The 26,084-nt window shown below is 37.6% G+C and overlaps 1 protein-coding gene across 9 annotated transcripts in view; it reads left to right on the top strand.

Moving 5' to 3' along the window:
- The window catches only part of ELP2 (elongator acetyltransferase complex subunit 2), a 43,853-nt gene extending 19,886 nt beyond the window's left edge, over positions 1 to 23,967 (top strand). For 7 of the 9 annotated variants that reach the window (XM_065890186.1, XM_065890187.1, XM_065890182.1 and 4 more), the window contains 11 exons: positions 343 to 492; positions 3,273 to 3,461; positions 5,784 to 5,853; positions 6,382 to 6,477; positions 6,633 to 6,690; positions 7,306 to 7,378; positions 16,263 to 16,455; positions 17,854 to 17,975; positions 19,503 to 19,636; positions 20,393 to 20,506; positions 23,410 to 23,566. In XM_065890186.1, the coding sequence (XP_065746258.1) occupies positions 343 to 492; positions 3,273 to 3,461; positions 5,784 to 5,853; positions 6,382 to 6,477; positions 6,633 to 6,690; positions 7,306 to 7,378; positions 16,263 to 16,455; positions 17,854 to 17,975; positions 19,503 to 19,636; positions 20,393 to 20,506; positions 23,410 to 23,566 (1,356 nt within the window). Of the gene's footprint in view, positions 1 to 342; positions 493 to 3,272; positions 3,462 to 5,783; positions 5,854 to 6,381; positions 6,478 to 6,632; positions 6,691 to 7,305; positions 7,379 to 16,262; positions 16,456 to 17,853; positions 17,976 to 19,502; positions 19,637 to 20,392; positions 20,507 to 23,409 lie in introns of all 9 variants that reach the window. The other 2 variants (XM_065890180.1, XM_065890185.1) reach the window with 2 other exon arrangements.
- The last annotated feature ends 2,117 nt before the right edge of the window (positions 23,968 to 26,084 follow it).

Here is a 26,084-nt window from a genome sequence, read left to right as displayed (position 1 = left end):
TATGATCTAGGTAGCTCTTTTACAGAAGGGTTAATTGAGGCACAGAAAGGTTAGGCAGTGTTCTAGGAGGCAGTCATAAGTGATGAATGGAGGGGACTTTCCCAGGGTTACTGCTTTGAAGGACACAATGCATGCTTGAATGTTTAAGTTCTAATATATTGATACTTGACTGGAAAACAGATCCTATTACTTTAAGTTCCCATCTTGTTTACTTAGCTCTTCACCTTGCTTGAGGGCTAAGGTCTTTCCCATATCAGACCTGAGGGATGAAGGCATTATCAGGTTTAATTTTGAGTGATGGTCTTTGATTATTTTGATATGTCATGAGCACTTTCATTGCAGAGAGAGTGGACTCCAGGGATTGTTATTTCTGGACACTTTGATGGTGTCCAAGACCTAACATGGGATCCAGAAGGAGAATTTATCATTACTGTTGGTAATGACCAGACAACTCGACTTTTTGCTCCATGGAAGAGAAAAGACCAATCACAGGTAAAATGTCTTCCTACTTGACTGATCCACTTTACAAAACATCCATGAGCACATGAAAAGTGGGGCAGCAACATTAGCCATTAGGGAAATGCAGATTAAATCCATGATGAGATGCCACTGCACACCCTCTAGAATGGCTAAGGTATAAAATACTGACAGTAGCAAGTGGTTGTAAGGATGCTGAGTGACCGGATCTTTCTTACATTGCTAATGGGAATGCAAAATGGTATAGCCACTCTGGAAAACGGTTTCGTATTTTCTTAAAAACTGAAGCATTCCAAAGAAGACATACAGATGGCCAACAGACCCATGAAAAGATGCTCAGCATCACTAATCATCAGGGAAATGCAAATCAAAACCACAATGAGTTACCACCTCACACCTGTCAGAATGGCCATCATCAAATAGATAACAAATATTGACTGTTGGCCAGGAGGTGGAGGAGTCCTCGTGCACTGTTGGTGGGAATGTAAGTTTGGTGCAGCCACTGTGGAAAATGGTATTGAGGTTTCTCAGAATATTAAAAATAGAACCACCCCATGATCTAGCAGTCTCACTTCTGGGTATTTACTTGAAGAAAACAAAAACACTAATTAGAAAAAATGTATTCACCGCTTTGTTTATTGAAGCATTATTTATAATAGCCAAGATATGGAAGCAGCTAAGTGTCCATTGATGAGTAGATAAAGAAAATGTGGTATATAGGCAATGGAATATTACTCAGCTATTAAAAAAATGAAGTCTGAAATATATGCACAACTGAGTCACTTTGCTGTACAGCAGAAATTAACACAACATTGTAGATCAACTACTTCAATAAAATTAAAAAATAAAAAACTTTTAAAAATGGAAAAAAAAATGAAGTCTTGCCATTTATCACAACATGGATCTAGAGGATATTGTGCTGAGTGAAATAAGTCAGCTAGAGAAAGACAAATACTTTATGATCTCATATGTGGAATCTAAAAAACAAAACAAACGAACAAAGTGAAAACAGACTTATAGATACAAAGAAAAAAACGGGTGTTTGCCAGAGGTTTGGAGCCAGGTGAAATAGGTAAAGGGATTAAGAGGCACAAACTTCCAGTTATAAATAAGTCACAAGAGTGTGATATACAGCATAAGGAATATGGTCAATAATGCTGTAATTACTTTGTATGGGGACAGGTGGTTACTAGACTTACCATGGTCGACGATTTTGTAATGTATTTAAATGTCGAGTCACTATGTTATACACCTGAAACTAACATAACACCACATTTTATTTCAACTGTATTTCAGTTAAAGGAAACTTAAGCATACACATATTCTTTATAATTCAAACAATTAAAATGTTAGCTGTCAAAATGTGTTTACTTCAGTTCCACATAAAAGTTCTCATAATACCTTGTAATTTTAGGTTTAACTCATTAGGAAACACTAACAAGGGAATTCCCTGATGGTCCAGTGGCTGAGACTCTGTATTTTCACTGCCGAGGGCTCGGGTTTGGGTTCGGTCCCTGGTCAAGGAACTAGGATTCCACAGACCGTGTGGCGCAGCCAAAAAAAGAAAGAAACACTATCAAGTCTGTAGTAAAAGCTAATTTCTAACATCATACAGTGTTAAATAATAGTGGTCGAGGCCAGTTTTTGTTCAAAGAACTTTTCAGGCTTGGCCCTGAGCTTTAAAAAACTGCAATAAAACTTTACCACTGATAAACCATTGAACTGTATACTCAGAGAAACTATAGTCAGCTTCAGTTTCTGATAAAAATTCATGGAACTGACTCTGGGTCAGTCTATGAAGCTAATGAAATTGGCCACTGACATTTCTGCTTCAGCAGCATGTGGTAGATTAAAATTGGTAGAGTTGAGGACATTGGGAACAACACTATAGTCAAGTAAAAAACAAGGCAAATAATTTTGGAGTGGTTTTCTGTGGCTCTTGGTAATTTGTTATCAGTATAACTCAGTTGTTGTTTATTCATGATCCTTTAAAAAAAATCAATAAATCAGACTTTACCAAAATGTGAAATTCTACTCTTTTAAAGACATTGTCAGGGGAATGAAAAGTCACAAACTGGGACTGATAAAGATTTTTATCTAGAGTATATAAAGAACTTTTTGGAACTCAGTAATAAGAAAACAATCCATTTTTTAAAAAAAGGGGGCAAAAGATGTTTATCCAAAGAAGATGTATGGATGGAAAATAAGAACAGGAAAAGATTCTCAACACCATTAGTCATTAGGGAAATGCACATTAAAGCTACAATGAGATACCATGACACCCCTATTAGAATGATACAGTTGAAAGGCTGACTGCACGAGTGTTGATGAGGGAGGGTGTGGGCAGCTGGATCTCTCATACACTGCTGGTGGGATTCTAAACTGTACAGCCACTTTGGGAAATCATTTGGCAGTTTCTTAAAAATTTAAATATACATCCACATCATCCAGTTATTATAGCCATAGGTAATATTTACCCAAGAGAAATATATTCATGCAGATTTATACACGAAAATTTGTGAGTTTTTCTAGTAAGACAAAAACTGGAAAACAACCCAAATGTCTGTAAGTAGGTGAATAGATCAACAAGTTGTTGTATAGCTGTACAAGGGAATACTGCTCAGCAATAAAAAGTATTGATCTGTTGGTAAACAGAACAACTTGGATGAATCTGCCCCATGGTCACATTTCCAGGGCATAATGAATGATTTTGTGTCTGGTATTTTGTGATTGTTGAAAAGAATTCAGTTTTTGAAACGTGTGATCATTTTTGTTTATCTTATTTTGATACCCAGGTGACCTGGCATGAAATTGCAAGGCCTCAGATACATGGCTATGACCTGAAATGTTTGGCAATGATCAGTAGGTTTCAGTTTGTATCTGGAGCAGATGAAAAAGTTCTTCGAGTATTTTCTGCACCTCGAATTTTTGTGGAAAATTTTTGTGCCATTACGGGCCAGTCACTGAATCACGTGCTTTGTAACGTGAGTATTCCTCTAAATGTTTTAACTAGATCTAGTTAACCCTTCATATAAAATTTTAGGGCTTCCCTGGTGGTGCAGTGGTTGAGAGTCCACCTGCCGATGCAGGGGACATGGGTTCATGTCCCGGTCCGGGAAGATCCCACATGCCGCGGAGCGGCTAGGCCCGTGAGCCATGGCTGCTGAGCCTGCGCGTCCGGAGCCTGTGCTCCGCAACGGGAGAAGCCCGCGTACCGAAAAAAAAAAAAAAAAATTTTAGAAAGTTTCACTTAAGGCTGTAAATGGAGTATATGGGTAGAAAGAAAGTCAAATCATTTTATTATTGGCTTGACAAACTTTTGTGTGCACTGTGGCAGGCAGTAAATTAAATATTAATATAAGAAATTTTGTAACAGTTAAGCCCAAGAGACTGTAAAGAATTAAAATGTTAAATTAAGGCACGAATACTATGCGTCTTCACTGTGCTTGGTAACTATGATAAAACAAAGCATAATAGATGGGTCATATTTTCAAGGAGATTGCCATCTAGATGTAGATTAGGGGTAGTGGACAATGGAACTAATGTACCTGTAATTATTAGATGAAACCAGTTAATTGCTAAATCTTGTGACTAAAGTAATTTTCATAGGAGGAAGTGGTCGCTGTAGTAGAATAATGAGAAAATGGGGCTTCATTTGAGTTTTGAAAGGGTAAGTTTTTATTAATGTTTGTTTATACCCTTTCTACAAAAGATTTGAGCACTTACAAAAATACATAGGTTATAAACATTATAAAGTAACCAGTTATGAAGGAAGGGAAAGTAAGTAGGAAGGTAGTTGTGTTACACAGAAGTGCACGTCATACAGTCTGTTGCAGTACTTAGAGTTGGGTCATGAATTTGCTTCTGATCTTGAAAAGGATGAGTACAATTTTGATAGGCAGATGGAAGGACAGAGAGCAGTGGGGTGGCCAGAGCTGCTTGAATGAAGAGTATATAGAGGGAAATGGAGGGGCTGGGGGAAAGTCAAATGGTGGAGGACCTTGGGAGGCAGGCATAGTTCAGACTCTGGTACCAGCGGAGGTCCCTAAACAAAGAAAGTGATGAAAAGCACTTTGGGGTGAAGAGTTATGTGGGAGCAGGATACCTTTGAGCCCAGAGACTTTGAAGGCGGGGACACTAGCACCAGTCTGGGTAAGACTGGAGAAGAAAGTAAGAGTCATTTTAAAAGAAATGTCCAACTATGTTTCTTGGAGTGTATCATGGGTGCCTCAGGCCACAGGCTCTCTTGATTAGGTAAAGGAGATGAAAGATTCTATTATGCTGTTTCTAATGCTAATGGACAGTGGAACAAGATCAAAAGGGAGGCCTCGACTGGTTATTATACCGTGCTGAGCATATGGTGGTGGAGGGCAAGTTGGTTTGAGGATCTGACAATTCTAGGGATTGAAATGTGGTTTTAGGATTCCATAAGAGGCTAGTCCCAGGTGTATATTCAATTCTGTGTCCTAAGATACAGGACTCCTGTAGACTGGGAAGCCTCTTGCTGCTTTTTGGGTTTGTTCCCATACTAAATGTTGGGGTATATAGGAATGCCTCTTATTGCTCTTTTCCGTGGTGTTTTATTTTTCTTGTTTTCTAAAATAAAGCATCCTGCGTTTCAGGTACCTATTCTTGGTGATGGTTTAAGTTCCCATAGCTCATGTTTGTGTTCAGTTCCAGCCCCTGTATTAAAATTTAAATTGCAAGAAATGCTCTTAGCTTATGGACATGTGCCGATTTTGATGGTTAGCATTTGTTTCATATGTAATAATTTAATTGATATTGTAGGATATAAGCAGATTATTGCCACTTCAAAGGGCACTCTGTTACAAGGTTTTAAAATATTCAAAATTTTAAATATGTTTAATGAAAATACTGTGTGCCTTCCTGGGAAACGTGTGTTTATATGAGCATCGCCAGGGATGTGCCTGTGAGACTCTTGGAAATAAAGCTCCAGGCCTTCCATTCTCAGCCCATTCTTTGCTAGAAGCCAGCACAGTGCTTTCCTTGTCACACCCTGACACCCATTGAGCTGTCAGGGTTCGATGAGCTTGTGGATGAGAGGATGCCCGACTTTATGGATTGGGTCGGGGCTGGGGATTAGCTGGAGTCTCTCTGCTGGAGAATGATTGCTTAGTATTGCATCTCTCAGTTCAGGAAATGGAAGTGTGGGCAGATATCCACACAGAATGGTAAAATGGTCTTTACACTGCTTCTCAGCATTTGTGAGCATAACATTTTTTTATAGTGACTGAGGTAACAGTAACTTTTAGCATTTAAAACATGTATCATACTTTTTATTCCAGCAAGATGGTGATCTTCCAGAAGGAGCTACCGTCCCTGCTTTGGGATTATCAAATAAAGCTGTCTTTCAGGGTAAGGCTTTCATCTCCAAAATTACTGAACCTATAGTGGTGCTTAAAACCTAGTTACACATTTGTATATTATGTACCTAATGTTCATTACAGGTAATTTATTATTTTTAAAAATCACAGTACATGCATCTCTCTTCTATAAGCTATTTCATGGTAAGTACTCTGTGTATACATGCAGACCCTGAAATAGGTGCTGCTTTTACAAAGTGTATTTCATGGAGCACTCACAACCACAGATGCTAATGTGGATAGCTTGAAAAATGTGTTCCACAGTTTAAAAAGTTTGGGAAACATTAGGTCAAAGGAAAAGGAAGTAATCTATGGAATTGACCAGTGCTCTAAGGAGCGCATTTGGAAAATACCAGAGTAGTGGAAATACCCTTGGCTTTGCCATCATGCGGATACAGCGTTGAATTACACTGCCTTCAGGTACCACTGTTTTCTAACTAGTGGCCTTAATATTGGGACATGTGCAGGAGACATAAAGTTGGTGACTATGTTCATGATGTTGATGTTTGTTTTGAACTAGGAGATATAGCTTCTCAGCCTTCTGATGAAGAGGAGCTGTTAACTAGTACTGGTTTCGAATATCACCAGGTGGCCTTTCAACCCTCCATACTTACTGGTAAGAAAATGCAAAAAGATGGTTTGCTAGAATCATTAGTACAGTACACATAGTATGGAGTCTGTCACCACTGACCTCAATAAGTGCTGCAGAATTCACTTGTTTATCTGCATGAAAGTGGAAAAATTAATTGCAATGCTATAAATTTATTGTAGAACCTCCCACTGAGGATCATCTTCTGCAAAATACTTTGTGGCCTGAAGTTCAAAAACTGTAAGTTAAATTGTACTTAGCTCTTTAGTCTGATTCGATCGTAACTTGTGATGCCCCCTTCCCAACCAGTTTGATTTTCTCCTTTGCTTTCCTCTTACCTACATTTTCCCTCCTGCTGTAAACATCTCTTGATGGCCTTCATAAGGGGTGAAAATCAAACTTCACATAGATATTTATATTGCTATGTATTATATTTACTAGATTTATTGGTCTTGATTTTTAAAGTAGAGAGACATAACACTATTTTTTTTCCTTTTTAAAAAAAATTTTAAGTTTTGTTATTCTCTTGGTCTTTTTTTTCCTACAGTGTTTCCCTATCAGGACCTTTCTATGGTTTGTTATTTATGGTAGTGGCTGGCTGGCGGTGAAAACTTGTATTTTAATCTAGTTGTTTGAATAAGTTGTATTACTACTAGGAAGTTGGCATTTTTCTCCAGTCTCTGCTTTTACCCCAAATATTTACCTAGACAAAAGTACAATGTTTCTTAAAAGAACTGTGTGTTAGCTGGAGAGGTTGATTTCTTCCCTCATTTAAAAATTTTGCAGCACAAGAATAGGTACATTTACTAATTACCTACTTACAGGGGTCATCCATTTTCTCTTTTTAAATTTTAGATACGGACATGGTTATGAAATATTTTGTGTTGCTTGTAGCAATTCAAAGACACTGCTTGCCTCAGCTTGTAAGGTAGGGCATTTTACTTTTTTATTCTACTTGGTCACAGGTTATTTGAGTCATCAGGCTCCTGCAAGCTTAGTAGTGATGGAGGCAGAATTTGACACGAAAGGCCACAGGTGCCTGATTTTTCTGAATCTTGCTTTCTCAGTCTCTTTTCCATTCTGTCCCATCAGAAGCTTGCAGTTGCCTTTTAAATCTGTTTCAGCTGCAAATTTTTGTTCTTAAATACTTGGTTTGAGCTGATTTATGCCCCTACTCAGAAACTATTTAATCAGGTATCTTAAAATGAGAGCTAAAAATGTGGTAACATAAATTTTTAGTAATGGGAGTCCTGGAGACATGAGAAGGTGAAACCCTGCACCGTGTATGCCATCTGACCATCTCTTGAGGACACTGTGGGTGCTGACCTAAGTGAGTAGAGTCCCTTGGCCCTTGCCACGGTGAGGCAGGATGGTGGCCAGCTCAGTGAGCCACCAGCACGTGACACTGCGGAATAGTGCATCTCAGACATCTGCCTGGGAGAATGATCTTGAACTTGCTATTCAGTATTTATCTATATACTGTGGAGGATTGTGTGAAAGGTCCGAGACCTACACATTCCCCTAACTTTCCTAAAATTTATTTATTAAAACACCAAGAAAATTTATTTATCTGTTTTAAGCATGTTGATGAGAGCTGCCCACCTGGATGGGCACCTATGGGGTTTTTTTGTTTTGGGGGATTTTTGGTATGTTTGTTTTTTGTCCCTGCTCTTGCTGTGGTTTCTTGCTACTGGCCTGTATTGAGGGACATCCTAGGAAATAATTGTTGTGCTCCTTCTGCCCCACCCCCTTGTTTGTTGTCCTCTTTGTGAGGGTGGTACTGAGAGGGTGGTACTTCCTTCTGTTAATACAAGGGCCTTTGGAAAGAATAGGGCATAAGTGGCAAGAATAACTGTGCTTCTACTCAGCAGCTAATTTGTGTCTTAGGGCACTGTCAGTCACATAATTATTTTCTCCTTTTCAAGTTGGCTCACTTGTAGCAAGTATGTGCATTTCTTTTTTGAACTAACATTTTTAGCTGCTTTATTTAGGTGTCATTAGCGTGCTGTCAACTGCATGTTGAAAGTGAACAATTTGATAAATTCTGACATATGTTTATACCTGTGAAATCATCACTGCATATCAAGATAGTGAACATACCATCAGCCCCCCAAATTTCCTCTGCCCCATCCCTAGTAAACCACTAATCTGCTTTTTATCATGATAGAGTAGTTTACATTTTCTAAATTTTTGTATGAATGGAGTCATATAGTATGCAGTCTTTTTCATCTGGCTTTTTTCATTTAGCATAATAATTTGAGATTCATCCATGTTGTTGCATGTATCAGTTGCTCATTTTTTTTTCTGCATAGTCTTCCCTTTTACAGATATACTACAGTTTGTTGATCCATACACTTATTAATGGACATTTGGGTGATTTCCAGTTTTTGGCTTTTATTAATAAAGCAGTTATGAGTATTTGTATACAAGTCTTTGCATGGATATATGCTTTCATTTCTCTTGAGTAAATACATATGAGTGGAATTGCTGGGTATATGGTAGATGTATATTTAAATTTTTAAGAAATTGACAAACTATTTTCCAAAGTGGTTGTACCATTGTACAATCCCACTAGCAATATATGAGAGTTCCAGTTGCTCCACGCCCTCACCAGTGCGTGGTATTGTCAGTCTTTTTAACATTAGCCATTCTGATAGGTTTGTAATATCTCATTGTGCCTGTAATTTGCATTTCCATAATGATTAAATGATGTTGAACAGCTTTTCATGTGCTAATTTTCCAACTGTATGTCTTCTTTGATGAAGTATCTGTTCAAATCTTTTGCCCAGTTCTTTATTGTATTGTTTTCTTATTACCGAATTTTGAAAAGCTCTTTATATACACTGGATACTACTTTATCAGATATATGCTATGTAGGTAGTTTTCCCCAGTGACTTTTCCTTCATTTTCTTAACAATGTTTTTCAAAGAGCAGAAGTTGTATGTTTTGGTGAAGTCTAATTTATCAGTTTTTTTCTGTATTGGGTTTGTGCTTCTAATGTAGTATCTAAGAAATCTTTGCCTGGGACTTCCCTGGTGGTCCAGTGGTTAAGATTTCACACTCCCACTGCAGGGGGCATGGGTTTGATCCCTGGTCAGGGAACTAAGATCCCGCATGCTGTGCAGAGTGGCCATAAAAGAAAAAGGAAAGAAAGAAATCTTTGCCTGACTCAAGTTCTTCTGCCACATTTTGTTCTAGGAGTTTTATAGATTTTAAGTTTTATGTTTAGACCTATGATACATCTTTTATTAATTCTTCCTGTTGTATGGAGTATATATTACAGTTGATTTTTTTTGCATGTGGATATCCAGTTGTTCCATCATTATTTGTTGAAAAGACTATCCCTTCACCTCGTACCTTTTGCATCTTTGTCAAAATTAGCTGTCCATATATGTTTGGGTCTAGTTCTAGACTTTATTTTGTCCTACTCATCTTTTTTTTTTTCTTTCCTGTTTTGATGCCAGTGCCGCAGTCTCTTTAACAACTATAGCTTTTTATACTGTGTCTTGAAACCAGGAAGTAATTGTCTTCTAATTCTCTTCTCACTTTTCAGATGTAGTTTGGATATTCTAGGTTCTTTACTTTTCCACATGAATTTTATAATCAGCTTGACAGTTTCTACAAAAGTATGTGCTGGAATTTTGATGGGGATTGCATTGAATCTATAGATTAATTGTGGAAGAATTTTAACAATATTGAGTCTTGACACATGAATGCAGTATGCCTCTCATTTATTTAGATCTTTAATTTCTCTCAGGGTTTTGTTTGTTTTTTTTTAGTAAGCCTTTTATCTTGGAATAATTTTATATTTAGCGAAAGTTGCAGAGATAGTGCCTAGAATACCATTATACCTCCTACCCAATTTTCCCCAGTGTTAACATCTTAATATTATCAGGAATATTTTGTACTTTTCAGTGTCAGGTCTTACACATATTTTGTCAGATTTATCCTTATTTCATATATTTTATGTCTGATTGTTCATTGCTCACATAAGGAAATGCAGTTGCTTTTTGTAATCAGTTTTTTATCCTGCAACTTGCTAAACTTATTACTTCTTATAGCTTTATTGTAGATATTGGATTTTCCACATAGATGCTTATGTTGCCTGTGAATAAAGAAAATTTTACTTCTTCCTTTCCCATATGGATGTCTTAACGTTGACTAGACGTTGTAACATCAGAAGTCCTCACCTATTCCTCATCTCAGCAACAGAATATTTAGTTTTGTCCATTAAGTGTTATGCTTGCTGTGGATTTTTTTTTATGGCTCTTCTTTATCAGGTTGCAAAATCTCCCTGCGGTTCCTAGTTTGCAGAGAGTTTTTATCAGGAATGGATGTTAGGTTTTGTCAGATGTTTTTTCTTTATCTCTTAACATGATCATATGTTTTTCCCATTTTAGTTTATTAATATGGTGAATTACATGGATTGATTTTTCAAATGATGAACCAACTTTGCATTCCTGGAACCAAACCCCAAATGCTTATATTATATATATATATTTTTTCAATTATTCTTTTTATTGAGGTATAACTGATATATATATAACATTATATTAGTTTCAGGTGTGCAACGTAATGATTCAATATTTGTATACATTGTGAAGTGATCACCACAATAAGTCTAGCTAACATCCATCATCATACACAGTTACAAGAAATATTTTTTTCTTGTGCTGAGGACTTTTAAGATTTCAGCAACTTTCAAATACGCAGTGCAATATTAACTATAATCGCCATGCTCTATGTTACATCCCCCTGACTTCGTTATTTATAGCTGGGCGTTTGTACGTTTTGACTCCCTTCACCCATTTCATCTATCCCCCAGTCTTGGCTTCTGGCATCTCACAATTCATCCTCTGTATGTCTGTGAGCTTGGTGGTTTTTTTTATTGTTGCTGTTTTTAGATTCGGCTTATAAGTGAGATCGTACAGTATTTGTCTTTGTCTGACTTATCTCACTTAGCATAATGCCCACAAGGTCTATCCATGTTGTCACAAATGGAAATATTTCATTGGGTTTTTTTTTGTTTTATTTTTTGTTTTTTTTTGCGGCACGCAGGCCTCTCACTGTTGTGGCCTCTCCCGTTGCGGAGCACAGGCTCCGGACGCGCAGGCTCAGCGGCCATGGCTCATGGGCCCAGTCGCTCCGTGGCACGTGGGACCTTCCTGGACCGGGGCATGAACCTGTGTCCTCTGCATCGGCAGGCGGACTCTCAACCACTGCGCCACCAGGGAAGCCCTCATTGTTTTTTATGGCTGAATACTCTTCCACCATGGTGTGTGTGTCTGTCCGTTTTCTTTATCCATTGATCCATTTTCTTTATCCATTTGATGGACACTTAGGTTGTTTCCATATGTTGGCTATCATAAATAATGCTGCAGTGAACATGGGGGTACACATATCTTTTCAAGTTAGTGTTTTTATTTTCTTTGGGTAAATACCCAGAAGTGGAATTGCTGGATCATATGTTAATTCCAGTTTTAATTTTTTGAGGAACCTCCATACTGTTTTTCATAGTGGCTGCACCAGTTTACATTTCCACCAGCAAGGCACAGGGTTCCCTTTTCCCCATATCCTGTCCAGCACTTATTCCTTGTCTTTTTGATGATAGCCAGTCTAATGGGTGTAAGGTGATATCTCATTGTGGTTTTGATTTGCATTACCCTTATGATTAGTGATGTTGAGCATCTTTTCATGTTTCTGTTGGCCATGTATATGTCTTCTTTGGAAAAATGTCTATTTAGATCCTTTGCCTATTTTTTATTTATTTATTTAATTTTATTTTATATTTTGCTATTCAGATGTATGTGTTCTTTATATAGTTTTTACATTAACCCCTTATCAGATGATTTGCAAACATTTTCTCCCATTCAATAGGTTGCCTTTTCATTTTGTTGATGATTTCTTATATTTTTATATATTGTTGGATTCAATTTGCTAAAATTTTGTTTAAAACTTTCATATATAGTATGTGAGAGACATTGCTGTGTAGTTTTCTTTCCTTGTAATGGCTTCATCTGGTTTTGGTATCACAGTAATATTAGCTTCATAGAAATATTTCCTCCTTTGCAATTTTCTGGAAGAGTTTCTGAAGAATTGGTATTTCCTTTTTTAAATATTTGGTAGAATTTCCCAGTGAAGCAAACTAACCTTGAGTTATCTTTGTGGGAAGGTTTTTAACTACCTATAATTTTTTAAATAGATGCAGGGCTGTTTCATTCAAGATATCTAATTTTTCATGGGTGTACTTTGATGGTTTGTGTCTTTCAGGAAATTTGCCCCTTTTATCTGATTTGTCATATTTATTGGCATAAAGTTGTTCATAGTATTCCCTTTTGATCCTGTTATTACCTGAAGAATCCCTGGTGATGTTACCTTTCTTATTCCTGTTATTGGCAATTTGTCTCTTTTCTCTCATACCCTCTTTTTTTTTTTTGGTGGGAGAGAATTCTGGGAATTGACCAGGAAATTAATGAGTTTATGATTTTATTAATATTTTCAGAGAACAAGCTTTTGGTTTATTTATTTTATTTATTTTGATTTACTTTTGGCTGCATTGGGTCTTCATTGCTGCATACGGGCTTTCTCTGGTTGCAACGAAAGGGAGCTACATACACTCCATTGTGGTGCACTGGCTTCTCACTGTGGTGGCTTCCCTTGTTGCGGAGCACAGGCTCTAGGTGCACAGGCTTCAGTAGTTGTGGCACGTGGGCTCAGTATTTGTGGCTCACAGGTTGTAGAGCACAGGCTCGGTAGTTGTGGCACACAGGTTTAGTTGCTCCGCGGCATGTGGGATCCTCCTGGACCAGGGCTTGAACCGTGTCCTCTGCATTGGCAGGCAGATTCTTAACCACTGCACTACAAGGGAAGTCCTCATTTCTTTTTCTGTCTCTAATAAGGTTAAAACTGAGGTCATTGATTCTAGATCTTTCTTTCTAATATAGGTGTTAAGTGCTATGTTTTCCTCTAAGTATTGCTTTCGAGGCATTCTGCAAATTTTGATATGTTGTGTTTTCATTTTCATTCAATTAAAAACACTTTCTAATTTCTCTTTGATTTTATTTTTTAACTTAGGTTATTTTGAAATGTATTAGTTTCCATATACTGAGTGTTTTTCAGATATCTTTCTGTTACTGATTTCTAATTTAAGTTTATTTTGTTCAGAAAACATAGTATGACTTCAATCCTTTGATATTTAATCTTGGTAAATTTCCATGTTCTTTTGAGAAGAATTTGGATTCTGTTTATTTTGGGTCGAGTGTTCTGAAAATATGAATTACATTGGTTGACAGTATTGTCTTCTTTATTCTTTTGGTTCTATCGTGAATGGCATTTTGAAATCTCTAACTATAATTGTGGACTTGTCTTTTAATCCTTATAGTTCCTTCAGTTTGTACTTTATGTATTTTTGAAGTTCTGTTGTTAGATCCTAAACATTTATGATGGTTATTTTCTCTTGATTAACTGACTAGTTTCTTATTATGCAATGAACCTCTTTACTTCTGGTAATATTTTCTGCTCTGAAGTTTACTTTCTCTGATGTTAGTGTAGCCACTCCAGGTTTCCTTTGAGTAGTGCTTGAATTATGTATCTTTTTCCATCATTTTACTTTAAGCTGTTTGTTTCCTTTTATTTCAAGTGGGTTTCTTGGAGACAGCATGTAATTGGGTCTTGCTGTTTTTCTCATCTTGATAATCTTTCATTTTAATAGGGGTGCTTATTAGATCATTTGCATTTGATGTAATAATTGATATGATAGATTAACTCCTTTCATCTTGCTATTTGTTTTCTATTTGATCTATCTGTTCTTTGATCCATTATACTTATTTTGGATTAAGTGATGCCTTTTTATGATTCCATTTTATTTCTTTTTTTTGTTTTGTTTAGTAGATATGACTCTTTGTTATTTTATTGGTTGTTTCACATTTTATACTATATATCTTTAATTTACCACAGTTTACCATCAAGTAATACTGCACTATTTGTGTATGAGAACATAAGTATACTTTCATTTCCTTCTACTTTGTGGTATTGTTTTTGTACATTTTACTTCTTCACAGAAATCCCACAATATTATTTATACTTTAACAGTTAATTATCCCTAAAGATATTTAAATAATAAAAATATTTTTTCCATCAGATATTATTTTCCTGCTGCCTACAGGATGTTCTTAACATTCCTCATAATGCAGTTCTGCTGGTCAGGAATTTTTTCAGCTTTTTGCCTGTCTGAAAAGGATCTATTTCTCCTTCACTTTTTAACAGTATTAGTGGTGGCTAAAGAATTGTTGGTTTTCCCTTAGGTACTTCAAAAATGTTGCTCCATTTTCCTCTGACTTGCATTGTTTTGGATGAGAAGCCCACTGTCATTTTTCTTTGTTACTTAGTAATGGTTTTTTTTCCTCCAGCTGCAATTTTATATTTTTCAGTGGTTTTAAACAATTTGATTTCTGTTGTATAGTTTTCTTCATGTTTCTTGTGCTTGGGTTTTATTGAACGTCTTAGATCTGTAGGTTTATTGTTTTCATTGAATTTGGAAATTTTTTGGCCATTATCTTTTTAAGTATTTTTTTCTTATCCTTTTGCAGACCGTAGTTATGTTTGGCTGCTTGACGTTGTCATAGAGTTCAGTGATTGTTTTTTTCTTTTTCTTTTTTTCCTACTCTGTGATTCATTTTGTCTTTTAGGTATCAGTGTTCTTTGTTGCCAGATACCTAATATTTTGGAGTGCCATTATTTCGTGTATTTTGTCTGACCTTTTAGTTATTTTCACACAAGAGAGTAAATCTGGTCCCTGTTACTCCATATTGACCAGAAGTGAAAGTTTCTAAACTACTAATTACACAGTTAATACACAGATGTATTCTTCTTGTAAAATATTAAAGTAGTATGGAGGTTCCTCAAAAAATTAAAAATAGAACTATACCATATGATCCAGCACTTCTTCTTTTGGCTGTTTATCCAAAGGAAATGAAAACATTAATTTATAAAGATATATGTACCTCTATGTTCATTGTAGCATTATTTACAATAGCCAAGATATGGAAGCAACCGAAGTGCCCATTGATAGGGGAATGGATAAGGAAGGGGTGGGGTGTGTGTGTGTGTGTGTGTGTGTGTGTGTGTGTGTGATGGAATATTACTCAGCCTTAAAAAAGAGGAATGAAATCTTGCCATTTGTGGCAACATGGATGGACCTGGAGGGTATTATGCTAAGTGAAATGAGTAAATAAGTTAGAGAAAGACACACACCAAATGATTTCATTTATATATGGAATCTAAAAAACAAAACAAATGAACAAACAGAACAGAAACAGATTCATAGGTACAGGGAATAGACAGGGTGTTTTCAGCGGGGTGGAGGGATGACTGAAGTAGGGGTTTAAGAGGTATAAACTTTCAGTTATAAAATAAGTCACAGGGATGTAAGGTACCCATAGGGGATATAGTCAATAATATGGTAACAACTTTGTATGATGATGGATAGTAACTAGACTTACTGTGGTGATCATTTCATAATGTATAAAAATATTGAACCACTATGTCATATACCTGAAACTAATATAATATTGTATGTTAAATATAACTCAATTTTAAAAATTGTGATTTCAGTGCCAGTCTCTAATTATTCATCATTTCTAATTCCAGTCTGTCTCTTCTCAGAGGTTACACCTTGTTATAGTATTTTCTCAGAAGTTGTTTTTTTTTTACACAGATACATAAAAAATACCATAGAAACAATATATTATTTTGAAAAATGTTTTCGGTTCATTTCACTTTAATTGCTTTATTGTTTCATCTCTGTCCTGTAGGCAGCTAAGAAAGAGCATGCAGCTATCATTCTTTGGAACACTGCATCTTGGAAACAGGTGCAGAATTTAATTTTCCACAGTTTGACTGTCACACAGATGGCCTTCTCTCCTGATGACAAGTTCCTACTAGCTGTTTCCAGAGATCGGACCTGGTCACTGTGGAAAAGGCAGGACACAGTCTCACCTGAGTTAGGTAAAACAGCTGCTGGTTGGGAAGATTATTAGTGAAACAGTTATGTCCATTTACCTACTTTGAGCAGCTATTGTGTAAAGAGAAATAGAAATGATAACAGGGTGAAGGGCAGAGTCTGGTTGTTGTGAGTCTTTCAAAGTTTTGTGATAACTGAGGAAGACTTGACCTTCCTTGTAAGGATGATATGTATTCAGACATCTCAGTTAAAGAAACATAAAAATCTACATGTAGAAAATTTGGATTTCGCAGATGGTTACAGAATGCCACCATAAAACCAAATGGATGATATATACTGAGGATTTTATGGGACAGGAATAATGAATATACAGTTAAATTATGAAACTCAGAAGGACCATTGTCTTTACCATTCACCTACCCACCTCTGTCACAGTGATAATTGGGAGGGGGTGTTTTAGGCATCCTTTTGTGAATAACATGACCCCTGGGCAAAATGTTAACACACCTACCTGCATTCTACTTTGGATCTGGCATAAGTTGAAAAAAAAAAAAAAAAAAAAGGAAAAGGAAAAGGAAAAAAAGCTTCGTGTGATTGCAGCAGTAGCCTATTCTTATTCTTCCAGTTTCACTGAGTAGGTAAAATCTAGAGAGCGTTTAAAGTACTTTGTGTTGTTTAATCCTGTTTTTAATTTTTCCATTGATAAAACCTACTGCAATTTCATCTTAGGATATTTTTAGTCCTTTGGGTTTTTTGTGTTTTAGAGAATACCAGGGACTATGACACATACTGAGCAGTATATGTTGTAACAGACTGATTTCATTTGCAACTAGTGATTTCCTAACATGCAACTTTTACTTTTTTAAAAAAGTTAAAGTGATATTATACTAATAACAAATCCTTTAATTTGCTGTATCTTTATGGATTGTGGATTAATAGATACATTAGTCTATCCTCCATACACAGTTATGTCTTTTACGTTTAGTCCCTATGAGGGCTAGAAGTTAGTTACCCTACACTTAAAATATTGCAAGGGAAGAGATTTTTTTTAAGTTCGTTTTTTTCTTTTACATTATTTAAGGGTTCATTAGTCTTTTTTTCCATAGCTTAATACACAGATCTGGCTACTTCCTGAGTAAGTTTAAATTTCCTCAGGCTTCTTCCATAAGCATAAATTGAACTTTTAGTTAAGTGTCCAGAAGATGTTTGTCATCAGTCACTAGAGAGTGACTAGTCAGTATAAAAGCATTTCCTACTAGAAGAATAACTGTATGCACATAGCCTTCTGGTGAGGGATCAGCTGCCTGGCCTTGGTTGCAAAAGTCTGTGTACATAAATTGATTGTTAAATTACATGTTGTGTATGGCATTTAAGCATAGCTTTCTAACAGGTAAAAAACTGCTCTCTCCGCTTTGTGACTAGTGCATATGTGTTTCTTTCAGACCCAGTTTTCAGTCTCTTTGCCTTCACTAACAAAATCACCGCTGTGCACAGTAGAATTATTTGGTCTTGTGATTGGAGTCCTGATGGCAAGTATTTCTTCACTGGAAGTCGGGACAAAAAGGTAATTTTTTTTAACTTAATATTTTTTCAAATGTAAAATAATATTACAGGTGTGTTTGGATAAAAAGCACGTAATCCTAATTTTCTGATACATCTTTTAAAAATCAGTTTATTTATTTCCTTCTGTGTTTTTCATATGCATACATAAAAAGGCTTTTCTTACTTGTTAAATTCTATAATACATGTCTCTGAAATATCAAATACGAGAAGAAGTCCCTTCAGACACATGACTATCAGATGGCTCCAGTAGGAGAAAAAGTAGTAAAGGAAATGGGTCAGAACTAAGAAAGTAGGAGAGCAGGAGTGGATGGAGGGACATAGGGAAAGACAGTTTCTGCTTTTCTTTTTCATACTTTTGGGAATTTAAAATTCTTTCTATAATGAATGATTATTACATTTTCATTCAGCGAAGGAGGCGGGGTGTGTGCCTGTGTGTGTCACGAGCTGTGAAAAAAATCAGAACAAGTTAGCTAGCAGTAGGTTCTTGACCATGACCCTCGCCCTTGTTCTCTGGGAAATGTTCCCCTGGCCTCTGGTCTTTCCTCTGTTTTCATGCTCTTTAAAGCATCCTTTCCTTTTTCTGCACTTCCTGCAGACCAGAGGCGCTGAGGCACTTGAGCGTTTCCTCTCCTCTCCTGCCCTCTCCAGTCACAGTCATGGTACAAGTTACAGAAGCAGAGGACTAACACAGCATGCTGTCACTCAATGAAACACTGAAATGTTAGCCTCTGAAGTGCTTTCTCTCAGACCTTTACTTCTGTCATTTGCCTATTCATTTCTTCCCCGGCATTTGTCTTCCTACTCTGCTAGCTGCTCAGGCAGCAGGACTGCTTCTGCCTTCCACAGTCAGGCCTGGTAGCAGATGGTCCAGCTGTGGCTGTCACAGTTAGGTCAAGGCTGAAACGGACAAAGCATCATCCGCCATGCAGTCTCAGAAATGCACTCCTGCTTGCTTGGGTGGAGCCCTCTGCTCAGAATCTTGCTTTGGTCCTGCGTTTTCACTTCCCTCTCCATTTCTTTGTGACCATTCACACCCTTCTGAGGCATGAGCTTCCAGGAAAGCCTCATTTCTTATGCGGTGTATCATCAAGGTTAGGGCCTCCCGAGTGAGCTGAGCTGATTCCATGAGCAGTGGGTGGTGTAGAAGAAGAGACGGGGACTTGGTTGGTTTCATGCCTTTTGTGGTAATTTCTTGGGGTGGTGCACGAGCACCTTGAGGACGTGGTGGACAGAATCTCACTGGATCAGAACTGGTTTCCTGAGTGTAAAGAGCAGGCTAACACCTGGTCTCTGGGTGGGGACAGTCATCTTTGGACCAGCACAGTTGGGTAGTTGAGGTCTCAGAGACATGTATCTGCTACGTGGTGGCTTCTCTGTGATGCTTGAAATGCTCAGAAGTCCTGGAACACAAATGAAAATGATGCATTTTTTAAAATGTCAGTGTCCTCTATGCCATTGAAACGCTCTAATGCATTGCTAGAAACCTTGCAAAGAGAAAGTTTCACAGAGTTTGATCTGTTTGTGTTAGGTGGTTGTCTGGGGTGAGTGCGACTCCAGCGATGACTCCACTGAGCACAGCATCGGCCCCTGCTCCTCCGTTCTGGACGTGGGCGGAGCTGTGACTGCCGTCAGTGTCTGCCCAGTACTTAACCTTACCCAACGGTCAGTCTCTGTGTGGGGCTTCATCTTATGTTTTCTTTAAGAAGACCACTTAGTTTCTCAATGTGTAGCCCTCTTATACTTTCATCTTTGGGTTCTCTTAGCTTCCAAGTTAACTATTTTTTTTTATAATGCTTATGTTTCTCATAGGATTTCTTTTTTGTTTTTAACACCATTTTATTTTATCTTATCTTTCTGATCAACCCCTATTTATTTATTTATTTGTTGGTTGGTTTGGCTGCGCTGCGTGGCTTGTGGGATCCTAGTTCCCAGATCAGGTATCAAACCCAGGCCCCCCCACAGTGGAAGCTCAGAGCCCCAAACACTGGACCACCAGGGAACTCCTCTCAAAAGAATTGCTAAATTGATAGAGCTTGATGATATTCAGTGTGGTGAAATAGAGATCGGGAGTGTGGCTTTTGAGAGGTTCTTATTTCACCAAATTTAGGACTGTGGTGCTTTCTCTGTAACAAGTATCTTCAGTAGAACAAGGGTCTCTGCTGCCAGCCAGGGAAACACTGGCTTATAGGCCTTGCCAGCAGAGGGCAGAGGTAAAACTGTGAGCATCCTCGATGGAGAGGAGGCTCTGTGAGCGCACAGTAGAGCAGCGCACTGGATCCTGGACCCGAATTTTAAACAGAGTCCTTTGTAAGCCAGAGACAGTTGGGAGCACTGAAGAACTACTTTAGATTGGTGATGATGGAGATAACAGAAGTTCATGCTAAATTAATCACTGTCTTTCCCTTCCCTTAAAAACAGATACGTTGTTGCAGTAGGATTAGAGTGTGGAAAGATTTGTTTATATTCTTGGAAGAAGACTGATCAAGTTCCAGAAATAAATGACTGGAGGCACTGTGTAGAAACAAGTCAAAGGTATTTCCTTCCTGTTTTTGCTTCCATCAGATTAGATAGATATCATGGAGTCTTTAGCAGCAAATCTTATGTCACATTTGCGTGGAGAGAAACACAGATCTGTTCATGGTGCTTACTGCTAATTTGTACCTCTGTGTTTTTTGACAGTCTCTTGAGATTGACATTTATTACTATACTGCACTTGTTTTTTAAAAGTTTATTTGACCAAATTGCTTGTTTGCATGATACTGTGTTTACAGACAACGCATTGGAGATGAAAGTGATTTTCATAATGATGAGTTTCAGAATTTGACTAAGTAGAATCTTAGTAAAATTTAATTCAAAATGTTGGTGTTGTTTTGGAAATATTATAGATTGTGTTTGGTAGCCGAATCTCGTGTTTGAACACTTTAGCTCACATCCTGAGATGGAGTAAACCGTCAAGTGCCCCTCAAAGCCCTGTGACCAGCCTTCAGGCAGAGTAAGTGCTCCTGAGCCTCGTGCCCTGGGCGTGGGCCTTTGCCACCTGAGCTGCTCAGAGCACCTGCTGTTTACAGCCTCCTCCTCATCTGCCTGCTTAGACAGCAGGGAACACTTTTTAATCTACTTCTTTACCCATTTCATTAGTTAAAAATGACTAAACTTTCAAAAAGTCATTCATGTCATTCTGTGTTAGATTTGTTTTAGGATTCTTCAACCTTCATGTATTTAAACTATCCAAAATATAACTTCAAATACAATTCCAAACAACAGCATCATGAGGAAGGTCATTGGCTTGATGCCGAGAGACATATTGTACAAGATGTACCTTCCAGGGGAGTTTGTCTCCTTACCAGCAAAGCATGTTAATGCTCATGATAATTGTATTTATTTAAATGTATTTAAAATGAGATCTGCTTTATTACTGCTGTCCTCATGGGTTCTCTCCCACCTCTCTGATGCTGAGTTTAGCTGTTGAAACAGTTCATGCTATTGGCTTACTGAACAGAGAGGTATCCAATGAAATTCCATGTTTCAGGCACTTGAAACTTCCGCTCTTCCTGGCCTCCCCTCCTCTTCTTTTCCTTCCTTTCACTTTGCCCTACCCATGATGCTTGCTCTGCCTCTGCCTAGTACCCAGACCACTTCTGTGGCCCGAATGTGGAACAGTGGCAAGAAGCCCCTCAGAAAGTATGGGCAGGGGACATGTACAGAATTTGAGTTTTTCATTTAAAATTTTTTTAGTCATTGTGGTGACTTTGGATTTGCAAGAACTAATTCCTGGCTTACCTTATATTATTTGGATTGCTAATATTACACTTATCAGATTATGAGTACTTTTCAAATGAAAGGTTTTGCTGATAATGAAATATAAACGAAGGTAATATAAGCAAACACTGCCTTCTAGGTTGGCTCCCCGAACTCCCTGTCTTCTAAATGTGATCTGTTAACACGCTGGATTTAAAGAACATTACCAAAAAAGAAAAGAAACGAAACATACCATCTCAAAGCATATATAGCCAAATAAGTACTGTCCCTCAAAGTAACTTCTCTGGGAAGCAAAGTACTATATATATATATATATATATATATATATATATATATATACTAGTCTAAATATATTCTTGTTTCAGTGATGTCACTACTTCAAATCATTCTTTTAATGAAATGAGAGAACTTTAATATTAATCCAGAACAAATGAGATCCCAGTGATGTTGCTGTTACTTAAAATATTTTTGGAACTTCTCTTTAGGAACTGTGTTCAAAACTAGCTTACCAGTGATGCAAGAAAACCAATTATGATACCTTTTATATAAAGTTTTCCTCATTTTGACCATTCACTTTTTTTTTTTTAGCTTAACCTTCATCTTATTTATAAGCTCATATCCAGATGACTTTTGACTTCTTTCAGTAATCAGATTCATCCTCAAAGGAAGATGAGCTCTCATTGAGAATACTCAGGTCGTAGTCTGTGTGGAAGCATTTCCTTTAGGAGAATTTCAGGAAACACTGCAGCATTGTTGGAATGTGTGGACCCTTCTAGAGTGGCCACTTGCAAGGGCTCACAGTCATTTGGTGACTTAGGTTCTGGTGTGCTGATTTTTCTAAATGTGTTTCATCACTTCGAGGCTATACTTCATTCTTTTGATCCTGAGAGTGCGTTGGTGACAGGGACTCTCAGAGTCTGCAAGTATAATTTGTGAGCTCAGATATTATTTTCAGTGTTTACTGCTTTAAAACTTGCACCATATTCACCTTATTCCGTTTTGGTTTGGAGGACTGGTTTGCAGGTTAAATTTATAGAGGATATTATATTTCATAGAGATTTATTAATAATCTATGTTTGGTAGCATCCTAGGTTAGCCATGAGGATGGGGGCTGGGGGTAGTGTGTTAATATGAACATCTTGCCCAGGGTCATGCAGTTACAGGTCACATTGGAGACCAAGGTTCTTTCACTGGGTAGTCTATTAAATCTTTCACTATCTTTTCTTACCCAGCAGTAAATAATGAGAGTAAGCGTCCATTCAAGTTACAGGGATGTCAGAAGATCAAATATAGAATATGTTGCAAAGTTGGAATTCTTTAGAAAAGAAACACATTTAGTAATGTTACCTGAAAGACTGATTTTAATAGTTAAAATTGATGGTTAAAGCAAAATTTGACATAAATGCATTGTCTATTTCTTGCTCTTTTTGGTGGTATCCTTGGTCAGTAAGTAAAACGTTTTCAAGGCTAACATAAAATTGCTGGTGGTATTATAAATATTAGTGATGGTATTTTAAAACCTGTACATTTAGATGGTCAGGTTTTGACTTCTATTTATGTTAACAACACTAATAGGAAGAGCATACTAACTGAATTAATATGCAGGTGAGCACCCAGAAAAATATTTCATAGTCATAGCATACATTCGTTTCATGATTTCTCTATCTTTGTTTTAGCCAAAGTCATACACTTGCTATCAAAAAATTATGCTGGAAGAACTGTAATGGAAAAACTGAACAGAATGAAGCAGAAGGCACTGAATGGTTACACTTTGCAAGTTGTGGTGAAGATCACACTGTGAAGATACACAGAGTTAACAGATGTGCACTGTAATGGACTTAATGACTGCAAGCATATACTCGTTGGTGTCTTAAAAATATTTATCATGTAATAGATAACCTTTCTTTACCTCATAATTTCATTGCATTTCATGCTTAAGACCTAAGGCAGTAGTCCTCATGTGAGTCTCAGACCCTTTGAAATATGATGAAAGCTACAGACTCTGCTCAAAATGTTTATATACACACAGTCTCAGAACCTTGCCCATACTTTCAGGGATTCAGACCTGCATCTGTGTGTCCCACATTGAGAGCCTCTATTCTTTCTTTCTTCATGAGCAAATTTGCCTAATTTTGTGTCATTTCGGGCCTTCTCTTTTCAAAAGTTTGGGACGTTTCATTATTTACTACCCTCCTGTGAGGGATAGCCTCAAAAATAAAAAGAGATAAAACCCAGATTACTCAATTTTTATTTTAACAGTTTTTTATAAATACGCAGACCACACAAAGTGTGGTCTTGACCCCTCCCTCCCAGTACACACCAACCATTCTAGGAATTTGGCAGGTTGTGAGTTGAACTGTAGTTGGTCCCTTCTCTTATTCTTTAAAAGTACATAGATGCTTCCTTCAGAGTTTGACTTAAAGTGCTTAAAGTAACTGAGAGATATAGGGGCTGGAAAGTAGCGTCGGAATCACCTGAATTTCTGTGAAGTTGCAAGGATGAGTCACAAGAGGAAGGATGAAGTCATGAGCGTGAAGGTTGTGCCCCAGGGAGAGGGTGCGATGGGAGCAGAGGGCAGAAGAACACACCAGAAAAACAGTGTTGGGTGTGCCTGCTGAGCTTTGGGAGGCTGCCCACGAGAGCTGAGCACTTGGGAGTTGGGTGGAGAGAGGTTAAGAGAGGGTGTGGGAGAGCCTGCGAAGACTGGTGGGAGAGCCAGGCCTCTCCTGACCCTGTGGGAACATGAGCCACCTGGCAGATTGCCACTTTGCACACTGTATGTAGTAAAGAGCTGGAAGCAGGGAGGCGAGGATTTTCTTGGTGGGAGTTTATGCTATTATCTAACATGACATTTTACTTCCAAAGAAGTTAAGTGATACTTAGTCTAAATGAAGGTTTTTAGACCAGAGCTATCCAGTATTTCTAGTCCAACAGAAATATAATGTGAGCTACCTATGTACTTTAAACTTTTCTGGTAACCACATAAAGTAAAAAGAAAGAGGTGTAATTTATTTTAATGACACATTTGTTCAAATCCAGTATATCTCAAATAGTATCATTTTAATATAGTCAATATACAAAATTATGGAGATATTTTACCCTTTCTTCTGTATGAAAACTTTGTACACTACAAATTGCACTTTATACTTAACAGCTCATCTCAATTCATACTAGCCACATTTCAAATGCTCACTAGCCACCTGTGGCTAGTGGCTATATCCATATTTGGACAGTGCAGTTCTAGATCACTGAATTTGTATAAACTTGTCTCACACCCTTAGGGGTGTGTGTGTGCATGTGAGCGTGTATGCACCAAGGCAGTGAGCACCTGAGCTTCTTAACCTCAGAAACCGGGATGCTCTGAAGTATGATTTCTTTGCTTATCTGCTGAAGGATCTGAATCGTCCCATTGGCACACAGCAATTTGTTCAGATCCTGAGCACATGGGATTCCAGAGCAGATTCAGTGGACTAACAGTACTTTAGAGCCTTTTCCAGCACGGAACTCAACCCCCTAAGGTCTCCTGAAAGCAGGCCTAGTCTTAGACCAAGTTCATGGTTAGTTGTTGTTTTGCCAGTTGTAAATAGACAGTTTTCCCAAGTTGTCCTGAAGCATCTTCCTCAGTAATCACGTGTGTAATTAATTCAGTTCAGTAAGTGTTCCCAGGACTTGCTGTACATTTGGATGGTATATTGAACTTCATACACATACATTGTACTTTTACCATGATGGTCTTCATCTGCTAAAGGAGAACACTTTGAACCATACTGTAGTAGTTCATAACATCTAAAGCAAAAGGCAGTCTTGCAGCTTTGCTCTGGAGTTGCTGAGGAGTATTTCAGAATCCCTGACCTGCCCTTCCTTGTTTTCCCTGATAATTTCATTTTTCTGCCTTAGTCACAGCATCAAAGCTCAGACTGATGCCAAGTGCCAACCTAAGCAGTTGCTATCTTCTGACTTACATGACTGTCCTACATGGAGGAGACGTGATTGGGTTGTGTTCCCAGCACATGTTTACCTTGGGCAACAAGGAGCCAAATCACTGTCTTCCCACTAGCCTCAGGGGGAGCAGCCATGGTTATTGGTTCCAAAGACAGACTGTGGGAATTTGAGGGAGACAAAAATACCATACTGTCTTGATTACTGTAGCTTTGTAGTATAGTCTGAAGTCAGGGAGCCTGATTCCTCCAGCTCCATTTTTTGTTCTCAAGATTGCTTTGGCTGTTCGGGGTCTTTTGTGTTTCCGTACAAATTGTGCAATTTTCTTGTTCTCATTCTGTGAAAAATGCCAGTGGTAGTTTGATAAGGATTGCATTGAATCTGTAGATTGCTTTGGGTAGTAGAGTCATTT

Source organism: Phocoena phocoena, chromosome 13, assembly GCF_963924675.1.
Source record: "Phocoena phocoena chromosome 13, mPhoPho1.1, whole genome shotgun sequence".
Classification (NCBI taxonomy): Eukaryota; Metazoa; Chordata; class Mammalia; order Artiodactyla; family Phocoenidae; genus Phocoena; species Phocoena phocoena.
Note: the sequence above shows the minus strand (reverse complement) of the source record. Positions and strands in the feature narration are given on the sequence as shown.